This window comes from Trypanosoma brucei, chromosome 9, assembly GCF_000002445.2.
Source record: "Trypanosoma brucei brucei TREU927 chromosome 9, whole genome shotgun sequence".
NCBI lineage: Eukaryota > Euglenozoa > Kinetoplastea > Trypanosomatida > Trypanosomatidae > Trypanosoma > Trypanosoma brucei.
Window position 1 is genome coordinate 181,011 of NC_007282.1, and position 22,199 is coordinate 203,209.

A 22,199-nucleotide genomic window follows, 5' to 3' on the forward strand; every position below is an offset into this window, starting at 1 on the left:
ATTTCTGCGGTGTAGCCGCATATGTATTTGAAACCAACTGACGGACCCTTCGGCATGATCAAGGGAGATAGAAGGTACGCAGCTTTAATGCTGGACGGAAGCTTCCCAAGCATTAGTCATTTTTTCTGCTACGCGTTTAATGAAAGTGTGAATTTATCTGAGTTGTCTGTGAACTGGGGAAGCGCTCTGACCAGTTCGTTTAATGAGCAAACTCCCATGGCAGAGCGTTGAACACACCTCATTGCGATGTCTGAATCCGGTGCATCTTCGAGAGGGAGGAGATTAAATGTTCGCGCGCATCCCGTCTTAAGGATTGCGGCAGTCGGACAGTAACAGACTGCCAGGGGGAGAAGGAAAAGCGGCGAAACCGTCGGTTTTCGGGATGGTGGAAAGCATCGGTGTGATCCTCTACGTGTGCAAACATGATTCTTTCGGTATCTTTAGAGTGCTCTCAATGTTGAGATCGTTGGTGTTAAGCAGAATACAGGTCTGATCTCAGGTGAGTCGCAGCGGAATTCCGGGGAACTCTCCCGGCCGAAAAGGATTACCTAAGCAAGTAACTGCGCGAGAAAAGGGTAAATGCTACATTTTGCATAAAACGTTATCATTAGAGGCGGAGGTGGAATCCACAGTAATGACTGGATGTCCGAAGATTGATATGGCACGGCCCCTTAAGGGTCCATAAGCGTGGAGATTAGAAAAGGGTGGGATCGGTGTGTCGAAGGTTCGCAGAAAAAAAACGAGCGAGTACGAAATACGATCGGTTGATTTAATTGTCGCACTGGAGATGCTAATTGCATCTGTATCGACGTTTTTACACAAACGAAAACAATAACAAAGAGAGAATCGGTCATACGCTAACCGACGTAACGTTTCAAAACAGCCGGGCACGGGATCCAACTACAAAATCTATCAACGGAAGATGATGCGCTGTGCAATGGCCCTCGCAGTACATGATGGAAATAACCGGTACGAGGAATGACGCGAGAACGTCCCATGTGTAACTGGTTTTCACCTCACGTTATGGTCGTCTACAGGTTATGTGGAATAGATGAAAATAATAGGGAATTGTGAAAAAAAGAGTTTTAAGAGAGTTTTTCGCCGTAATCGTCATCATTCTTCGGAAAGTCAGTATATGGGTTGTTATTATGGCGGCGCGAACTAGACCAGTCCGACGACGGCCACTGCATTTTCTCCCGGCGACTACTGATATTTTCTCCGCCTTGTCCCTTTCCAAACACTTTTAACTCCTGAAGGTTTCGACATCTTTTCACTTCTTCAGCTGTGCTCGCGCCTTCCTTCTGTTCCCGATGTCAACGACTCCTGTCCTTTTTACCTTTGCAGAATTCGCACGCTCTCAAGAATTTCCTGACATTTTGCACCTCTTCCCATTTCCCTCACCCGCGTCGTGATCACCCCAATACCTGCGCTACGATAGCGTGACGGTTTTTACCATGCGCCTCGTCACCGAATCTAGCGCCGGTGTTTCCCGCGCCTGTGAACTTTCGCCCATGGTGTCCACACCAAGTCGTTTCTCAACGATCCTTATTTCGCTGCATTTACAAGTTGCCGTTGGCTCTCTTTCCCACTCGACGTCATTACAACAATGGTTGAGTTCGGCTTTGGCATATAGCTTGTGTACAGCATCTCTTTTTTTGCTTATTTCTTCCGTGTGTCGAGAGAATGCTAGCGTCGGCATTGACGTTCCTGAACTCAGCAAGCTCCTGCGATCACTCACTTTCGTGAGTTCCATCAGCCGTAACTGTTGTGCTCTCGAGTTTGGCATCGTGCTTTCGCTCGCTTAGCGTCTAGTTAAATGCCACTGCCATGGGCGTCTCCTGAGCAACAATGCGTTTCTTCATACAAGCAACATTAGACTTACATTGTTGTGTCGTATGTGACGGAGGAAGACGCAGCTACGGTTTCAGGGTGGTGAGCTCCGTCCGTTTGTTTTTATCATCGGTGACAAATTCGATTACGCAGTTGTTTTACCCTTCTGTAACTTTCCCTTCCCCAGTTTCAACTGTACAGGTTTTCCTGAAAGCCACTCCCATCTGGCAAGTTGGTTTGTTTTTTCCTCCCTTTACCACTTCCAACAAAGAGAACGCCGTCCGCGACACAACTACACCTCCTTTCCCCTTTCCTTCCCCACCAAAGAACATCGTTGAAAGTTCAATACTTTCAATGCAACTTTAGCGTAAGAAGTTTTTTAGCGGTGATGGCTAAGAATAGTCTAGTCTCACTTCCCTATAACATAACAATAGAAAAAATATAACATAATTATAAAGAGTGTTTTCGTACAAATTAGTTTTACTGAAATATAAGTCACATCGTAAACGAAATTTATTGATACTTATCTAACCGCCTCTATTACTTACAAAGCGGAAGTGTCTGAAAACGTCTTTAACCCGCCTCCCGCGCTCCCCTTTGCTTGCTCTTTGGACACCCATGGGGTTATCCTTCTGAGGTCACGTGAAACTCCATGAAGAATTAATCTTTCCATTTCGCAGCACTCTCCGTCTATGGCTAAAGCCTCATGAATCATGGCATTGGTATGTGTGTTGCAATTCCCGCCATATTTTTTAAAACAATAATATGCACCATAGTTGTGTTGACTACTCATACATGTACGAGACTCTTCAATCTCTTTCATAAGGCAAATATTCAAAAGTGGACCGCAGTTTCACAAGTAGCACTTGCAGTTAAGAACTTCTCTTCCGAATTGATAAATAATAAAACCACTCCCATCATCTTTGCATGGAAGCGTCCGTTACCATCATGGCCACAGTTTCTACAACTCGCTACGTGCTCACTGGTTTTTTCTCTACAAAAATGCACATCCATTGTTGTGTCAGCTGTAGCGCATATGTGTGTGTGTGTGTCTGTGTGTGGTGAAATGGTTAAATCATTGGGTCGCATCGGGACCATATTGCATCATGACAAATATCATGCTACCATTTAAAAAATAAGTAGCAGTAGTAGCAAGGAGAAAGCTATTGTTTTTTCTCACTCCTTCTGCCACGTACATCATGCATAATACAACAGTTTTCATTTATTCTATAGTAGATTTTTTCACATAGCAAGGGATACTCGGAATTGTTGTGTCACTTTCGTTGTCCTAGCCATACTGTCTGCTTTTTATGGTTAAACTAAAACTCCAATGAAATCACATTGTTGTGTCATCTTTTGTGAGTCAACAATGATAGTATGCCCCACATTTCTTCATGTTCGTAAATATTTTGTTTCCACGACATTTAACCACGTCATGTGCCTCATACTGATACATATGTTGCATATCCATGTTTGAGTCCTCAATATTTCAGGGTTCGCCTGCTGCAGCCTCACGACATCGGCGTCTTCTGAAAAGACCCTTGTAATGGTGTGTAAAATTCCAGGAGTCCATTTTATTAACTGATGGGGAGTCGATTAAATTCACTAATTCCTCATTTTAGTTAAGGTATCGGAACCCCACCCGAATATTCTCAGGTAACTTCACTTGGGAGAGGAACGACTTTAGATCAAACATTGCTACAGACTGGTCATGGAGAGTATTTAAATACTGGGAAAAGTGACACAATGGGACATATGCCTCATAATCATCCCTGCTCTTTTTAGCCTTTGGTCATGCAATAAATCAACGCCTTCTTCCAATTCCGTGTTTCCTCCATCACAAATAATGGCACACAACCCATCCTGTCGTATGTCTCTTTGAAACTGTGCTAATGATACGCGGCTGCTTCATTATTTGGGCATACTTTTCTGCAATGTGCAATTTCAGACTCCTTGTTTTATACTCTCTCTTTCCACATCATCTGTGCTATTCTTAATGCTCCAAACCTCATCAAATCGCTTACTCCCTTCTTGCATCATCCTCTGTCAAATCCACTGAAGGGAAATCATTCCCACATTCATTTCCTATTGGAGAGGTGAAGTCTTTTTTTTTTCCTCATCCCGTGATGTCACCTTCATTTCCCCTTGTGAGTGTCAAGGAATGTTGTGCCCTTAATAATTTGGGAAAGTATTCCCTGTTATAAGTCCCGTCTTCCCTCACACTGAGGCTGCACATTCCTTCCAATTGTATCTTACATCAAAGACATTAAAAGAACCGACTTGCTGACGACAACTATCAATCATCTGAGATACCACACTGTGCTTTGTGGGAGTTCTGTTTTGTAGATGTGCTTTCCCAATTGTATTAATAATATGTTGTCAATGTTGTGTTCCATTGCAACTACTGCCGCTGCGCGTGTCAGCAGTGCTCTTCTCTTTATGGGATGTTCTATCATTACGTATGGTCGTTTCAGTATGGTATCACTTTTCCCCTTTGTGGTAATCGTTATGAACTTCTTCCCCTTTCCTCCCGAGGTTCCTCCCTATGACTTTTCTCACACTGGCAATATCCTTTTTCCAGTTGATAATTACGCATCGTGTGAGTCTGTCGGTATCGCTTTTGAATTTCTTTGGAAGGTTCCCTCCCAAAAAAATCCACTATTGAGGCTTGCTTGCCATGTGAGTGTGGTATAACATTTTCCTTTTTTGGGAGTTGCGTAATTTCTTTTCCTCCAATGCTGGCTAATTCAGTCCATTGATATTGCAACTGGATACCACTCTGGACGGAACTTTCTGCAAGATATTATCGAATCCCCATTACAACATGTGTTGTGTTTGTTTGATGGGTTCACCTGTTACCGTATTGTAAAGACGGACCCCAAAAACAACATCCGCGTCGGTGTGTCCAATAGAAATGATGGAAGAGCTCTCCTGTACTGAAATGGCAATGCTCTTTGCGAGTCGTAAACTTACAACAACAAATAGAAGTGCAGTTGCATCCTATGCTGGCATGCGGTAATGATTTTCCGCCAATGCATAAAAACACCGCATGATGAATTCCTATTGCTCACATGTTTTAGTCCTCAGCCACATTCACTTTGCTATTCTGTTGGCTCCTGAAACCAATACCATGATGTACGGACAGCTTTTTGTGGGAACTGCAATAATAATAATAATAATAATAATAATAATAATAATAATAATAATAATAATAGGAGAGTGCTGCAAGTGTGTATATACGTAGCTTAAATCAAGTGTACTGGTCGCCATGCTATGCAAACTCAAAGGTAAACAATTTCAAGTGTACAAAACGCAATGAACAGCAAATAACAGGCGGATAGCGCGTATTGCACGGACAGAAGTGAGGCCATACAAAGAGAGATAGCTATGGAATATGTGTGGGGTGAAGCGGAGCCATGCAACTCAGGGTCCTTATACGTGCGGTTGATGGGCCGCAAGGACACAACCACAGGAAGATTCTAGTGCTCAGCCCAAATGGAGCTACCACATTACCCACAACAATAGTAAATTTAGTTAAAAATCCATGCCGATGGAAAATTTTGAAAATGAATAGTTGGCGTATTTACAGCACGAAGAGAGTAATATTCTTAGTAAACGTGAGGAAAAGTAGCGTATCTGGTTACTTGAATTTTCATAACAATGTAAGTAAGGGTTTATGTAGCGTGTAGTAGAAGTTGTACATGAATATAAATTAAAAGTATAAACTGTAGATCCGTGATGATTTATGGTCTTCAAACACTTGGAATGCACCGTTTAATAGCTAAATCAAAAACATATGAGAAAAAAGCATATATATATTGTTAAGTATTACTTCATAACTAATCATATTTTCAGCACAATTTCCTTCTTTTCTTTTTAATGGTTTCTATGATTCTTTAAGGAATTTCAAGTGCTTTATTGCTATTATGATAACATCTTATGAAGCATATAGAAAGTATTTATGCGACTACATGTTGTTTAGCTTTCATTGTTATGGGGATTAATGTACTTTTGTCTCTATACAGCTTGTTTGGTGAGGGTGACCCTATTTCATTTGAAATTACTGAAGATGAGTATAAGATTTGTTTCGCAGGATGTGAGGAGGATATGGGAAATTGAAGATTATTTGGTTGTGGCTGGAATACCTTCAATAGATAATGACGAAAGATTTAGAAGGAAAAACTTGCAGAGACAAACGTGTTGGAGTTATCCTGAAGTTGCGAGGAAGTCAAATAATTTTACTGGAAAATTGCTTATAATTTATGCACTTTCCGCACATACAAATAACAATTGTGAGCTAAAAGAAATTGTTGAAGAGGAGGCAGAGTTAAATCAGGATGTTATTATTTTACCTGTTTGTGATGTAAATCCAACAACAAGTAAGAAAGTTGGAGAGGCGGGTAATTGGGGATGGGAACCGGAGATCACGATGAGTAGAAAAACATATTTGTGGTTCAAGTTCGCAGTTGAAATATTTAAACCAACTAATCCCTATATAATGAAAGCAGATGATGACATATTTATGAGGGTGCCATTGTATCTGAAATATCTGTATGGGCTTCCAAGAGAGAAATTGAATGTGGCAAGAGCGGTTGGTGAACTTGACGAGTCTATTGCTAAACTGACGTGGTATGTTGTTGGCTACGCAAATACAATTTCGAGAGGTGTCGTCAAAGAAATAGTTGGCTTTTCGCAAATTTCCAAACTATTAACCAGCAGAATCAGCTTTAGAAACTTTGACAAATATATTGAATATGCTGCCTTGAATGAGGATATTATGGTGGGGGAGGTGATAAGGCACAAAATGAAACTTGAAGGTTTGCTGACAGTGGGTATGCAGGATTGTCATTATGTGATGCATGTGAAAAGACCACTAGATAGATTTGTAAAAGAAAATCCTAAACTTATTGTTTTTCACCACATTGCAGAGGAGGAATATAAGTGGCTAATGACGAATCCACAAACAACGATTGAACGAAATGCAGAGCCGCTATTGAGGACGCAGCAAATAGTTCCATTCTGGCATGAAGCTAGCTGTTAACTTATAAATCCGAACAACAACCCCGCAAAAAAATCAAAAGTCGACACAAAACAACTCGACTGCTATAAGTTCCCAACCAGTTTCTTAATTATTGGCAGCGAAGTTCAAGTAACTGAACATCTTGACCACGAAAATAAAAGCAACTTAACACAGTAAAAATGGGGGCATTAACAAAGGTATTGACACTTGTAGTTTTTGTTCTAGCTCAACGCATCAGTGGGTTGGATATGACGGACGGCGGCAACCGCCAAGAACACGCCGCCTTGTGCAGTTTTTTCGCAATGGCGGGGCGAAAACTCGATATTCCGATGATAGATCCGCTAGCCGAAGATGACTACAAATACATCCAAGAGCTGAACTTCACATTTGCGCCAGAAACATGGCAGAGCAAATTTTACAAAGAAGCAGACCGTACAACCGTCCACGGCGATGCTAACGCAGCTTCCCTTTAAAACGTCGGAGAGGAGCGCCACTGGCCAGACTGGAAAGAAGCGGCGCAGGCCTTCAGAAAAGAAAGCAAGGAAAGCAGGGTAAAAGAACTACTTGAGCCGCCGTTAACTTCCACAGCAAGAGGGATAGCAGCAGTAGAGGTGGCGGCAATCGCAGCCTCAGCTTGGACGATAAAGCAGGACTATCCTGCGCTAACGGCAGAGCAGAAAGCGTACGCGGCAACAAACCCGCCGCCAGATCTGGCAAAGGCTTTATTCGGCGGCGGCGCAACAACAGCAGAAACAGTAACGGCGAACGACCCTTTCGGCAAAAGCGTAGGATCGACGGCAAGAGACCAAATATGCGACGTCGGACACGCAAACTCGGGTATAAAATGTGCAACAGCAATGCTAGCTTGCGTTTGCGAGCCGCACAACGCCCAGGCAACAACGAACGGGGAATGCACTGAGAAAGCAAAACCGGTCGGCAATTGGAACGGCGGAGTCTCTGGACCCAGCCAAGCGGACCTGCAGAAACTCGCCAAGTCGTGCGGAACGCCTCCTTCAACAAAACTAACAAGGACGGAAATCCGGTCGGCGATAACTCATCTCCGCAGCTTAATACATTTTGACACCAACGACGGTTATTTAGGGCATTATTCAGGCACGGGTTGCAATGGCAGCAAAGGTCACGGAATATGCGTCAAATTCACGAACCTGATGACATCGGACAAAACACAATTCGAAACAAAAACCTGGGTGGCTAAGTTCGTGCAAGCCGCGGAAATTATGGACAGCCTACAACAGACCGCAGCAAAAGCCGCCGCCGTCAACGCACAATTGAAGAATATGAAGGTGGAGGCAACCAAAGCAGTGAAACACAGCAGAGCACTTGCAACGGCTTTAAGCCAGTCACACACAACACCAGTGCAAAATCAAAAAATAGACCTCAAAACCCAATGCGAGCAACACAAAGACAACAAAACTGCATGCGAAAATGCTCAATGCGCGTGGAAAGGACAAAAGGATGATGACGGCCCATGCACTCCAAGCGAAGCACAAGTTGCAGAACAATCAACCTAAGCAGGGGCAGGAACAGGAGCTGCAGCAACAACAACTGTAAAATGCTCTGATTATGGCTCAAAAGACAAATGCGAAGAAGTCAACAAGGATGGCAAAAAGCATTGCGGCTGGAGAAGTGGGAAAGATAACGAGAATAAAAAGAACAAAGGCAAATGCCGTGATTCCGGTTTACTCATCAATAAGAAAATTTCTCTGATGGCTGCTTCTTTTGTGAAATTGGTGTGGTTTTAGAAATTTAAGTATTTTTCTCAATTTTATGAAATTTATGAGATTTTACTCTTTGAGAGAATTTGCTAAATCTTAACACTTTGGTAAAACTTCTTCAAAATTTGCAAGTTTCTAAAAAACTAGAAAATGTAAAACTTTAATAAACGTGCATCATAGCGTCCTATGTATGTAAAGCAGTATGGTGATACAGAACGAAAAATAAGTGTCATTATAATTTTGTTAATTTGGTTTATTGTGTTTAATTTATGGATATTGGTTAGGTTTATAGAAATATAGTAATATAGTATTAGAAATAATAATTTTAAGCATAGGATAGTGTTGTGAGTGTATATACTAATATTATAGTCGAAGTGGTGAAGACGGAGTAGAAGGTTTATTAGTGGAACTTGAGACAATGGCATGGGTGTTATTTGTACAGGTGGGTGAGTGGGGGTGTGAGAGAATACGAGAAATTTTATTGACGGAGACCCGGAGAGACAAAGAAGAATGGAGATAGAACTTGAGATTTTTCGGATGCATAAAATGATTATGAGAATTATTATACAAAATGAAATTATTGAGGGTATGGTAACAGAGAAGCATGATCTGTTTTTTCAGTTTAATGGAGTCCCTAGCTCACATACAGCAGCAACTAGAGGAAAGAAAAACAAAGGAAGAAACATGATAAAACCGTAGGATAACGCCCAGTACAGCATAGAACAAAGAATTATCATACATCAAGATGAACATGAGTCGGTTACTCAAAGCATTTTACTGAAAATGAATAGATGCCACCGCTAAGATGGTAGTGGATGTGGATTTCATCCTGATAGTGAATCCAAAATACGAGAATGAAGTTTAGCAGACGCTGCTCATTCAAAAAATAACTGCAGGTGTTAGAGGAAGCAAAAAGGGTTTAAAACAAAATTTTTATAAATAAAGACAAAACTGAATATATTTTAATAGAAATTTGTAGTTTGGAGTTTATGTTACAAAGAAAGCTGTTTCTTGTCGCCAATTGTTTATACACCAAAAGGATCTCTCATACAACAAGCAGTCCACCAGCATCCTTACAAACAAAAAAGACAATATATACCCAAACAGAATTGAAAAAGTGACGTAAACTGTGTGGCACAAGAAATTAAAAGTTTAGCTTCGGTTATTGCCAATAAACCTCAAAGTAACAGCGCAAGATCAATAAAATTAACTGGAAAGCAACTGCACTTTAGTTAGTGGTTGGTTTTAAAAAACGGATAAATCAGCTGCTAAACTTGTACTACGCGCCAGAGCGACTGAGGAAGATGTTCCCGCAACGTTGTAAGCTAGGAAGCTAAGAAGCTGAGGGAAATTTAACAAAGAGAGGGCTGCGACGAATAAAAGGAGGAAAACAAATGAATAAAGATGTTGCATTTGGAGTAAAAATGCGAACCATATAATAGTTGAGAAACGAAGTAAAAATACTAACTATCCACTCCCTCTGGCAGGGATTTGCGACCAACCTTCAACCCTACACTGACAACTATAGAGATAAAGTAGCAAAGGCACCAAGCGCCGGGCACAACCGTCAGCAGGCAATAAGACGGGTTCGTAAGCAAGAACACCATGACACCGGCGCAGCTGACCCTTTTCTTTCTGCTAGCTGGAGGCGGGTTGCAATCGACGGAAGCGACAGCTCTCGGCGACAACGAAAACACGCCGTATTTCAACACACTTTGCAGCATCATCAAAGTAGCAACAACGCCATTGCCAGAGCTCGAAGCCACAGAAGACGTAGCAGAAATCGCAGCACTGGCGCAACTCGTCAACCTTACGGCAGTAAACCCGGAGGCACTGAAACAAATAGCCGACAAAGCAAAAGCGAAGGACAAAATCAAAGAGGAAGGAACGCCAGCGAACACCTACTGCAAAGAAGGCAAAACGACCGTCTGCGAAAAGTTAGCGGAGTTACTTGCAAGCAGTAACGGAGCCAACCTCGAAGCAATAATAAACCAACGACTGTCACAGGCGACGCCCGGGCAGCATCTGCTGGAACTCAGCGCAGCGATATCAGCTAAAGTTGCCGAGGCTCAACGACAAGATCCATCGGCCCAAATGAACCTCGCACGACAAGCACTAAACAACGCACTAGAAGGCAAAGACTCAGGGGACGCGACCGCTGCGGAGCTAACAACGGCAGGCAACCGAGAAGACCAGTGTGGGAAGCCGCAATCCGGCAGCGAAGCAGCAGGCACGACGGCCGGGGCTTCGCTCGCAAAAGACAGTCTTTGCATGTGTGCTACGACGTCAACAGCCAACAGCCAAACCGCATGCGGAACAGACATTCAAGCGAACGGCGCCGCCCAGCTAACCTGGGGAACCGCGTCGACTCAGCACAAACAGTGGGAAAATCTGAAGAACCACTGTAAGCAAACAACAGGACAGACAAAGCTATCGCCAAACAGGCTACGGACAGCCGCTGAAACTTATCTAGCCGCCCTAACCATCGGGGCGCTTACAACAAAGGCGATACCAGGCACGATAGGCTACACCGAAAATTCGCCAACGGTCTGCAACGGCGAGAAAGGGAGCACGAACGGCGCCTGCGTTTTCTACGGCAAAGCCCAAGGCAGGGCCCTCGAAAACAAAATACTATGGAGGCAGAAACTACTCTCAGCAGCAGGGCACATCGAGGCCGCAATAAAAACGAAGCAGACCCAGCTTCACATAATTAGCCAGATAAAAGCATTAAACGTCACCCTAACAGCACTCACAATAGCGCCACAAGCAGCCCACAATACGGCAGCCACAGGGGCTAGCGCATCCACAGAATCCCGAAAGGAAAAAACAATGGAGGAAAAGAAGAAAGAATACGAGCAACACAAAGACAACAAAACCTACTGCGAAAATGCAGGAAAATGCAAATGGGAAGGCAAAACTGACGCAGATGGCCTCTGCGTAGTAGACGAAAGTAAAGTTAAAACCCAGAAAAATGCAGCACCAGGAACAGGAGATGGAGCTACAGGGGCAGCAGCTGAAACTTGATGCGCACAGCATTTCAACGACAAAGAAAAATGTGAGAAAATGAATGAAGGGAAAATCAACCCCCGTTTGTGGCTGGAGAAAAGGTAAAGATAATGAAGATGACAAGGGTACAGAGAAGTGTCGAAATGGTAGTTTTCTATTCAATAAGAAATTGGCTCTGATGGCTGTTGATTTTGTGAGTTCATTGGCATTCTAGAATTTTAGTATCCTAAGAATATTTGCCCAATTTTATGAAATTCGCTATAATTTCACTCTCTCTGAGGAAAGTGTGGAAATCTGTGAAATATGTGAAATTCAAAAAGTTGAGGATTTTAGTAAAATGTGCATGGCAACTGCATATGAGTGTAAAGCAGTGAAGCGATATGGTATGAAAAAATAGTGTTATTGTAATTTTGTATATTTTATGAATATTTATTATGTTTATAATAGTAATAGTAATAGTTATAGTAATAGTTAGAGTAATAATGATAATGATAATAATAATAATAATGATAGTAGAATGCGGTGAGTGTGCATATACTAGTATTATAACAAGAGAATTAATTAAAACTAAAGTTGAGACCTTAAGAAAAGTACTTAAGCAATGGAAAAATTGCAATATGAGTTATAGGTAGCTAGAGGGAGAAAGAGGAATATTAGTAAAGGAGATACAGAAAGGAAGAGAAATGGAAAGAAATTAGATATGCGCAGTTATAAACGCAGTTATGACAACCTTTATCATTGTGCGCGAGGAGAAAAAACAATTATGGAAAACAAAACGTCCTTTTCCTAGCTAAATGGTGTTTTTACGTTATTAGTAGCACTAGTAATGGACAAAAAAGAGGGAGAAAATAAAGAGTCGAACAAATGGACACAAAACATTACAACAGCATAACACAGAGAAAATAATACATTAGAAGGATGAGGAGGAGAGACAATGATTCCAAGTCTTTAATTTGAAAATGTATAGATACTACTGTATAGATGATGGGATAGAGAGTTGTGTTTAGTCTAATTGTAGGTATTAATAACCAGATATAAAGAAAGGCAACAAAAAGGCCAACAGTAAGAGGGGATTGGATAAGTATGAGGCAATACCGAACGCTTTTAATTAGATATTATAACAATGGATAATATTTTTGGAAACAATATGATATTATCGGATGTAACTTTTGAAGCAATGACGACTATTGGATTGTTCCTTATGACAAAAGAGTAGCACAAATAAGAAAGATACTAAAAATAACGAATGTAGGAAACTTCAGAAGATCTCTATGAATCAAAAAAGTCAGTAATGATATACCACCAATTTCATACTGGTATACTGCTGAAAATATGACGGTATTGAAAGAGAGCAGAATTTATATGAATTTTATTGCTGATTCGGCTTTAACGCGGCAAGCAAAGGAAGTTTAGAGATGAGGACGTTGCGAATTAAAGAAGAATTGCGACATACAAACAGAAGGAAGTATAGAATATTCTAGAATTCGAAAGAGAAACTGCTAAGGACCATTCTTTGTCAAAATGAAACAGTATATTGTTGTAACATCGGTGTAACGGAAGATAGTCGCTGCAAAGTTCCAATGTTTAACAAGTTTAAAAAATTTATGTTTTAGATCCATAGAGGTGTTCAACATATTATAGAAGTAGCAAATGCGGTTGATGTGGAAAAGATAAGAGTTTTATAGCTTAACGATAAAAGGCTTTTAAAATTTACAAGCGAGTATAATATATAAATTAAAGTATTAAGGGAAGGTCCTCATAAAACAGGTGTTTGTGCTCATATCTCGGCTTATATGTTCATCACTAAACAACCTCAGGCACCAAAGGTACAAAAGGCCATGATACTACTGACTAGAGGACAGTAACTAGTGATGATTACACTTGCGGTGCTCATGAAAGTAACACAGACCACTTTATGCAACAGTGCCGGGGACGACAACGCAGTAGAATCCCGCTCTCTCTGCAACATTGCGAACTTAGAAAGGGCCGGCATCAATACAACGCCAGTCAAAAAGGCTTCGGTACCCACCTCCGTATACATCGGCGCGCTAAACCTCAGCATCTCGCCAAAAACATTCGTAGAAGCCATAGACACAACAAAGGAATGGGAAGGGCTAACAGAAGACCAGCACAAGACACTGGACAACAAGGCATCAATCTGGCCTTTCTACAAAGCAGCAAAACAAGAGTTACAAAAGTCTCAAGAAACAATAGAGAAATGGACGGCAGGAAAGCACTCAGGCAAAACAGCGGAGCACATTAGGCAAGCGGCCGAACGAGCGCTCGAAGCTTTCAACACAGCGAGTAACCCACCCAAGTCGTCAGCTCAGGATGCAGCCACACTAGCAGCCGAAGCACTATATGGGGCCGGCAACACGGAAACCAAAACAAAGATGATAGGCCACTCGACTAGGGCAGAAGCGTGCTCAGAAAGGGCGGGGGAGCAAACAACAAAGCAGGAAACTCGATAGCGACAGACTTGCTTTGCCTATGCGCCGGCAGGGACGACCTAGACCCAGCACAAAAAAAGCATGCGGCGACGGCCTAGAAAGCACCGTGACGAACGACGACTGGAGCCCGAACACAAACGACAAAACTGTTGCGGACAAACTACTAAACAAATGCAAAGAATTTGGCAGCCCAGGAAAACTCAATTCACTGGATGTTCAAATAGCCTGAGGCAACTTCAGACAATTAATAAACAGGAAAAAAGGAGGAAACGCGCAACAGCAGCATATACTCTGGATGGTCGGCGGCAGCGGTAGCCCCTGGGGTGGATACAGAGGAAACAAGGACGCTAACAACGGCCGGTGTGTCCAGTAGAAAGATGCCCATTTCACAGATTCCTAGCCAACCATACCTTGGCTGATCAAATTGCACCAAGCGGCAGCCGTGGCGGCCAAAAGCAAGCAGCAAGCAGAGAAAAACGAAGCAGCATCTAAGGAACTTCAGCTATTAAACGACACGATCACGGCTGCACTCTCAGCCGGCTATTTGACTGCAACAGACTCAAGTTCATCAACAGCGGTAGCAGTACAAGCTAATTGCAAGAAGCACACGGCAAACGCGACCTGCACAGCAGACAATAACTGCAAATGGGGGGGAGAAGGTGAAACCGAATGGGGGTGTGAACCCAAAGAGTGGGAGGTGCAAGAAATTCCAAGGAAAAGGAAAGCAAGCAGCGGGATAAAAAACTGTAAACTGTGGCCAATATATTGACAAAACTAAATGCGAGGAAGAAAACAAGGGAAAAACAACTCCCGTTTGCGGATGGAGAAAAGACAAAGATGGCGAACCGGAGCCAGAGAAGGAGAAATGATGCTCTTTTAGTTTTCTTGATAATAAGCAAACTGCTTTGATTCCTGAGTTCTTGTGAGCTTCTTATTTTAAGTATTTTGAAAGTTCTAAATATTTTTGCTTAATTTTATGAAAATTATAAAAATTGGCTTTTAAACATAATTTACTGAAATTTTTAAAATTTGATATATGTTTACACTTTTTGATGAAAATGTAAATATTGTTGAAAAACTCGAAAATATAAAACTTCTACTAAAATTTGTATAATAGTGGACTACGGATGTAAAGTAGTATAGTGATAGGGTATTAAAAAATGAGTGCTATTTTCATTTTGTTAATTTTATTGATACTCGTTGTGTGTATCATAGTAAGGATAATGACAACGATAGGAGTGTGTTGTGAGTGTGTATATACGAATATTATAATAAACGCAGTGTTGAAGACTTAATTGGGTGTAAAATTAGAAGCACTTAATCTGATGTTAAGAATGAAAAGGGAGTTGTTGAGCGAGAGGACACAAGGAGGATTATTATTAAACGAAGCACAGAAAAACAAAGAATGAAAGAAGAAAGTGTCGATAGAATATGCGCATTTTTAAATACGACCGTGCCGATGAGCATCATTATACGCATGTAGATAATTAAGGGGAAAGTAACTGGACAAAGTCCATTGTACGGTCAAAATAAATTTGGTACGTTATCCGGAGTGATGAAATAAGAAAATAAAAAATATCTAGAGTGAAAAAACGATATGTACAATAGTGAAGAAAAATAATGTATTTTTAGGATTATGATGCTCAGTATTTCAATCAAAAAAGTATAGACGCAACAAAAGAAATGGTATATGCTGTACCTTTTAATGTAATGGCGTATCTTAATATCCATTTGTGAAGATGTAAAAAAGGGTGGAAGGGATTTAACATGTATGAACTAATGTCGAAAATTTTCTAATCAAATGTAGAAATCATGGCCAATATGTCTTGAAAACAATATATCATTATATGGAGAAAGAATTGCTAAATAAGACTAAAAATGGATTATCATGGACACAAATAAGGGATAAAACAAAAGAAACTACTTTTAACAGCAGATATATAAAAACACGGATGGTATCTATGAAGTGGAGAGGATTAATGGTAATACTCCTCAAATTCTGTATTTTTATGCTGGTAAGATATTAATAACGTGCAATGTGAGAGGAGTGCTACTTATAAAAGTGGTTTTCAGCTGGAAACTAACAAACCGTATTAAGAAAAAGAAGTGAGGAAGGCACTTTCTGATCATAAATTTCAAGCCTTAAGTGCGATCGACTCAAACAGGCGGAAGATTATCATAACCAAAAGCAAAAGGTCAATCACCTACGTACCAAATACCACAGTTATCTAAATTCAGAGTCAAACTGAAGCCGACAGATTAGCAGAACATTGAAGGGACTGAGAAACATAAATATTGAGTTTTCTTATGCGGCAAAGCATGCACTGTTTAAAAAAATCGCACAAAAGGGGCCGCAGTTGAGCAGAATGGAAGCACAAAAATAGACGCAGCCTGATTTAGATCGAAATAAAAAATGCAGTGTTGTCTAAAAACAAAATTTAAGTTTAAATTTATGTCATAGTGTACATGGGATTCTATGGTGAAACTAACTTTTTAGAAAGTCAAACAGTATGAAAGCAAATCATTTAGAGTGATAATTTTTATAGTGCAATTAGTCTGATACTTATTTCTATTTATACAGTATTAAAGAAAGGCCACCGTCAGTTACTCGCAGACACGCCGGGTTTACGTCACCTTTAAATACCAGTTAAACAAAGCTAACGTGAGAGAACGCTAACGCTATAGCTACCAAGGCCATCGAACCAGAGGCAACCGCAAAAAGCACAATGAAGAGAAACAAAGAGCTCATGTTACTTCTAGTAGCGTTAGCACTTTGCTGCGTAACCAGCAATGCTTCTCACGACGACAGCAATACATTTGCCTTCAACAGCGACACCTGGTGCGCGGAAGCAAAATATCTGCGCAATACGCTAGCAGCCATAGATCTGGAGCGGCAAGAGAGGCTCAAAACGATCCAAGCCAACGAGCGACGGCTGTGCAGCTGGCAGATAGCATCTGCGGCTGAAGCTAACATAAACAAGCAGACAGCTTACACTGTTCTCTTAGCAATAGGCGCTGGTGTAAAACTAAAGGCAGCGAAAAACGCACACCAGCTAGAAAGAGCCGAGGAAAAAGCGAGTAAACTAAACCAAACCATACTAGAAAAACTGGCGACTATAGAAGGGAAAAAAGCAGCGCACCAAGCTGCAATAAAGCCGTCAGCAACTAACAGCGGTAACAGAGACGCCGTAGCACGTGCAATTAAACTGCTGAAACGAGCACAAGTTCAAAAAGTGTGTGCAGAAAAATCAACAGCCAGAGATGGCGTGGTCGAAGTCCGCACACTGCTTAAAACAGCAACGCGCGTCAAGCTTTTTGACAAATTGGCAGCCGCCGCTTACATCAACAACGGAGAAGTCGGGCTAACCACGATGAGCCGACAAACATGTGAGTCGCCGGCGGGCGGCGCTACATGCCAAACGACCAGCCGCAGCAAGACGTCATTTACGCTCAAGTAAATACCTGGCCCAATCCCCGAGACAAGCGCCGCTAAAGTAGCAACACACGAACTAGCCGCATCCAGCAACAAAGAGCCCACTGAAAGCGACGGTATATTCAAGGTATACCAACTAACAGGAAAACACCTAGAAAAAGTACTACATACACTGCGAAATCACCTAAGGAAGGAATCAACGGACTTAAAAAAATTGACGCTCTCAGCCGTCACACAAAGCCCAGCCATACAGGAGATAGGACGAAACATCCTTATGGCAAACCCAGGCGGAGCCAAAATAGAGGCAGTGCCAACAGCAGACAACCTGGACGCACTGCTAAAAAAGTATTTCGAAAAAGATGCAGCAACATACGACAAGAATTTTTTAACAGGCTTAGACGCCAAAGACATTAGCGTAAAACCGTCAGATACAACAGAAGCGAAACCAATAAGCTTTTTATGTCAGCCGGAAAACTTCGTAAAAGCAATTACTTATTTAAAAGGCCAAAGTCTCAAAAAGCAAGCAGTAAAAGAAGTGATTAAGATTTCTACAACATCGAAAGCGATCTGCAACGACAGAAAGAAAAATGATGGTACCAAAGAGAGTAAATGAGAATGGGAAGGAACTGAAGACAAAGGAACTTGCAAACCTAAAAATGAAGAAGACGGAGTGAAAGCAGAGAATGATGGAAAAACAAACACAAACACCACAGGAAGCAATTCGTTTGTCATTAATACGGTTCCTTTTTTGTTTACACTTTTGCTTCTAGCTTAACCCTTTTTGGAGTTTTGCTCAATTCTAGATAATTGATAAATATTTCCTTTTTGAGAGAATTTGCTGTTTCGAGAAAATGTGATATATTTAAACACTTTTTAATGAAATGTGCAATTCTTTTATCTTTAAAAATTATCAAAATACAAAATTTTGGTATGAAAGAAACCTATGGAAGAATAGAAGCAAATTGATAGGGCATAGAAAACGAGTACTATTCTAATTTAGCTAATTTTGTTTACTTTATGTTGATTGGCTGACTCTTAATAGTAATATAGTAATAGTAACGACTATTAAGGATATTATAACAGTAACAGTAATATTATAATAAGAGCAGTAATAATAATAATAAATGATTATGATAGTGATGATAATAGGAGAGTGTTGTGAGTGTGTATATACGAATATTATAATAAGAGTTGTGATTAATCCCGACTGAAAACACAGAACAGATATAACTATGACAATAGCAAAAGTGCAATTGAACTGACAAAAAACCTGCAATTTCTTTAACATTTGCTCAGGGAAAGGCCAGAATTAGTTGTAGAGCTTGTACTGGGAGGATCGCACCTTGCGAAGATTTTCCCGTATTCTGTAGCCACAAAGTGTGGGGAACACGGAGAGTTTAACATACAGAGACTAGTTGGGCTACAGGAAGATGAGTATAGAGGTTTCTTTGTGGCACTACCACTTGACCATGTAGGCTATCGTTAACAGCAGTATAAACACATAGAATTCTTTCAAGCAAACCAGAAGCACAAGAAGTGCTATTGCATCAAAAAATAGAGTAGGCACAATAACCCATAGTGGCTACTTCACTCAATTGACTTGGTAGAAATTTTAGATAAAGGGAACCATTTCGTTGTTTTCTATATTCAAGCTTTTACATGTTAAACAAACGATCCTTAAATGTCAGATCTAGTAGATTATATAAAGGCAACTTACAAAAGTGAAATTGAAGTTATACTAGAAAGTGAAAATTGTCAAAAATGAAGCCATATTCCATAATACTTACATCATTTATAGCTTTTGCATCGGTAAGTGTAGAAAATAATAGGAAAAACCACAACACAGTCAAAGATAGTTCAAATGGAAGAGGAAAGAGCATTTCAGCTCCAGATAGAAGCATCTAGGAAAAAAGCAGCGGAAAACCCTCCTCAATGCACAAAATTCACATTTGAAAAGCGTGGAATAAATCAAAGAGGGTATCAACTTCATTTAAATAGACAGCTAGGAGCCGTGATTGCTGAAGACCGTATAATTCGGCATTGGGAAGTCCATAAAGAGACTGAAGGAGAGACCACACATTACTCAAAAATGTATAGATGCTAATTTCCGAGATGGTGATGGCCTTGGCCTTTATTCTAATTGTTGCTCCTGATGTTAAGTGGTAAGTTCAAAATGCAGCAGTTGGTAGAATTACGTTTAGACTTTAACGCATAAATGAAGAAAATAGAGGGGATTTTTATGCTAGTGTGGGAACGCGGAAGGCTAGGGTACCTGCTAAGGCAGAAAATTATAGAAATATAGAAATAGAAATGACGGAAGCACAGCACAAGATAGGATATGAATTCGCTGAGTTACCGAAGCCACGAAATATCCTTAATCAGGAAGCCTTTGAAGTCAGTGCTACAGCAGTAACTCGATAACGTAATCACGGAATCGCTTGTCAATGTTATCAAAATGCTAACAAGGTTAAAACTTAATAAACTCAAGATTTACCGTTTTTAAAAGAATTCAGCAATGAAAAACCAGAAGCTAAATTCACCACTAGTAGTATTCGTAGCTTTGTAGCTAACATACTACGAGCGAATCGACGCAGCCGACCCACAATCAGTAACGGAAATCAAGGACGAATGTGACGAACTTGAATTCATGGTGGCTTTACACAGGCACTTCGACCAGCAGCTAACAACTCTGAACAATGCAGTAACAATGCTAAGCAAAAATGAACGAAAGCTAGAGTTGGCGGCGGCAAAGAACACCAACGCAGTGATGGAAAAACCGTATACGTTTCTTAGCGCCATCAACAGTGTGTGCAAAGCACAGGCAGAAGCGGCGCTAGCAAAGCAGGTCGACACCTTAAAACAAGTGATCCATGAAATCTCTAAAAGTGTAGGCCAACTGCAAACGGCCAGTACAAAAGCGGGAACGGCGGAAGCAGCCTATACATTAGCAGCACAGGACGGCTCGACGGCAAGCCTAGGAAACAGCCTAGGCGACGACTGCAAAGTGACGTTTACTGGAACGAAGCCGGCAATTGCAAAGTGTACCAGCAAGGCAGGCACAATGGAACAAATCGAGAAAGTGGGTGCAGAACTAGATCAAATGGAAAACATACCCTACAGTCCTGTAAGCCAGATCCTTGGCTATAAACTAGCCGTCACAATCAAAAGCAAAAGCACTCCAACAGGCAGCACGGGGTTGACCAACAAACAGGGCTGCGGCAACGACACAACAGCGAGCAGCAACGGAAAAGGCATAACAGGCATAACCCACGAGGCTCACACAGCCAAGCCTGGCAAGCGATGCCTAAAGAGCAACGGTGGCTGCAAACAACCAAGCAGCACAAAAGCGGACGACTCGTTCAACCCGACAAACCTTGCGTACGCCATCTGTCAAGCAAGAGCAGTAACGGTTCCCAACGCAGTAGATGTAGCAACACAAAAAGTAGCAGATTTAACCAGCGACTATGTAGCCCAACATGTGGCTCTCACATCGTTAAAGAAATCTGCCACAACTACTGAATACACGGGCTAAAAGGCCATAACAGACTTTCTTGGTCCAAAACACACTCCGTATCTAATTTCAAATTTGTGTCCACTTTTGTGAATGGAGTAAAAAATTTGAAATTAGATACGGAGACGGCACCAATAAGCATCGAAGCTGCAAGTAGTGAAGGCAACTTCGGCAAGGCCTTAGCCATATTCATAGCAAAAGAAAAACAGCCTGCGCTGCTAGGAAGCAAAGAAAGCCAGACAGCCGACAACAATAAGGAAGCAGATGCAACAGAAATAACAGGAGAAAAAAAAGACTGGCATAATAAAGCCGCAACTGAATGTGTAGCCACCGAAGAGAAAGATTGTGACAAAACAAAGTGTAACTGGAACAAGGAAAAAAGTGAGTGAAAAGTTAAGGAGGGGGCGGCTTTTATTTCTTATGTGATTGAGGCCCCCCTTTTACTTGTGGTTTTGCTTCTATATATAATTTTTTAATTACTTTTTCTCCAATTTAAGAATTTTATAATATTTGAAAAATTTTTGTATAATTTAAAATCTTTTAACATTTTTCGATGAAATTGTGCAAAGTATTTAATGATTAAAAGTTTTTAAAAATTAAAGAACAGAAAAATTGTGAAAACAGTGTATGGTGGCGGTTTAACAGTTTAAAGTATTGTATTGTAGGCTACAAAAAATGACTAATATTATGAAGTTTCTTTATTTTGCATATTTTGTGAATATTAGTTAGTATTATAATAAGAGCAGAAATAATAATAATAATAATAATAATAATAATAATAATAATAATAATAATAATAATAATAATAATAATAATAATAATAATAATAATAATAATAATAATAATAATAATAATAATAATAATAATAATAATAATAATAATAATAATAATAATAATAATAATAATAATAATAATAATAATAATAATAATAATAATAATAATAATAATAATAATAATAATAATAATAATAATAATAATAATAATAATAATAATAATAATAATAATAATAATAATAATAATAATAATAATAATAATAATAATAATAATAATAATAATAATAATAATAATAATAATAATAATAATAATAATAATAATAATAATAATAATAATAATAATAATAATAATAATAATAATAATAATAATAATAATAATAATAATAATAATAATAATAATGATAATAATAATGATAATTATGATAGGATAGTGTTGTGAG

General features: G+C 40.2%; 6 protein-coding genes and 5 pseudogenes across 6 annotated transcripts, besides 6 other annotated features; 9 read left to right on the top strand and 2 right to left on the bottom strand.

Moving 5' to 3' along the window:
* Positions 1–238: 238 nt before the first annotated feature.
* On the bottom strand, positions 239–424 carry Tb09.142.0400 (hypothetical protein, conserved; the record flags this gene model as incomplete). Its single annotated transcript, XM_798297.1, has 1 exon — positions 239–424. One exon carries the CDS (start codon positions 422–424, stop codon positions 239–241), a length of 186 nt encoding a protein of 61 aa, XP_803390.1.
* Positions 425–1,454: 1,030 nt separating this feature from the next.
* Tb09.142.0410 (hypothetical protein) lies at positions 1,455–1,805 on the top strand (the record flags this gene model as incomplete). The annotated part of the gene is made up of 1 exon (XM_798298.1): positions 1,455–1,805. The coding sequence occupies one exon, from the start codon at positions 1,455–1,457 to the stop codon at positions 1,803–1,805; it is 351 nt and encodes a 116-aa protein (XP_803391.1).
* A 183-nt stretch (positions 1,806–1,988) lies between these two features.
* Positions 1,989–2,162, bottom strand: Tb09.142.0420 (hypothetical protein, conserved; the record flags this gene model as incomplete). Its single annotated transcript, XM_798300.1, has 1 exon — positions 1,989–2,162. The coding sequence occupies one exon, from the start codon at positions 2,160–2,162 to the stop codon at positions 1,989–1,991; it is 174 nt and encodes a 57-aa protein (XP_803393.1).
* Positions 2,163–2,536: 374 nt separating this feature from the next.
* Tb09.142.0430 (hypothetical protein) lies at positions 2,537–2,962 on the top strand (the record flags this gene model as incomplete). Its single annotated transcript, XM_798301.1, has 1 exon — positions 2,537–2,962. One exon carries the CDS (start codon positions 2,537–2,539, stop codon positions 2,960–2,962), a length of 426 nt encoding a protein of 141 aa, XP_803394.1.
* Positions 2,868–2,891: a microsatellite.
* Positions 2,963–4,176: 1,214 nt separating the features above from the next.
* Positions 4,177–4,524, top strand: Tb09.142.0440 (hypothetical protein, conserved; the record flags this gene model as incomplete). The annotated part of the gene is made up of 1 exon (XM_798302.1): positions 4,177–4,524. One exon carries the CDS (start codon positions 4,177–4,179, stop codon positions 4,522–4,524), a length of 348 nt encoding a protein of 115 aa, XP_803395.1.
* A 468-nt stretch (positions 4,525–4,992) lies between these two features.
* Positions 4,993–5,044: a microsatellite.
* Positions 5,045–5,833: 789 nt separating this feature from the next.
* Tb09.142.0450 (UDP-Gal/UDP-GlcNAc-dependent glycosyltransferase) lies at positions 5,834–6,871 on the top strand (the record flags this gene model as incomplete). The annotated part of the gene is made up of 1 exon (XM_798303.1): positions 5,834–6,871. One exon carries the CDS (start codon positions 5,834–5,836, stop codon positions 6,869–6,871), a length of 1,038 nt encoding a protein of 345 aa, XP_803396.1.
* A 158-nt stretch (positions 6,872–7,029) lies between these two features.
* On the top strand, positions 7,030–8,613 carry Tb09.142.0460 (annotated as a pseudogene).
* Positions 8,614–10,191: 1,578 nt separating this feature from the next.
* Positions 10,192–11,806, top strand: Tb09.142.0470 (annotated as a pseudogene).
* A 226-nt stretch (positions 11,807–12,032) lies between these two features.
* Positions 12,033–12,107: a microsatellite.
* A 1,356-nt stretch (positions 12,108–13,463) lies between these two features.
* On the top strand, positions 13,464–15,014 carry Tb09.142.0480 (annotated as a pseudogene).
* Positions 15,015–16,768: 1,754 nt separating this feature from the next.
* On the top strand, positions 16,769–18,250 carry Tb09.142.0490 (annotated as a pseudogene).
* Positions 18,251–18,511: 261 nt separating this feature from the next.
* Positions 18,512–18,623: a microsatellite.
* A 1,367-nt stretch (positions 18,624–19,990) lies between these two features.
* On the top strand, positions 19,991–21,462 carry Tb09.142.0500 (annotated as a pseudogene).
* Positions 21,446–21,523: a sequence feature (AT_rich).
* A 212-nt stretch (positions 21,524–21,735) lies between these two features.
* Positions 21,736–22,184: a microsatellite.
* Positions 22,185–22,199: the final 15 nt, after the last annotated feature.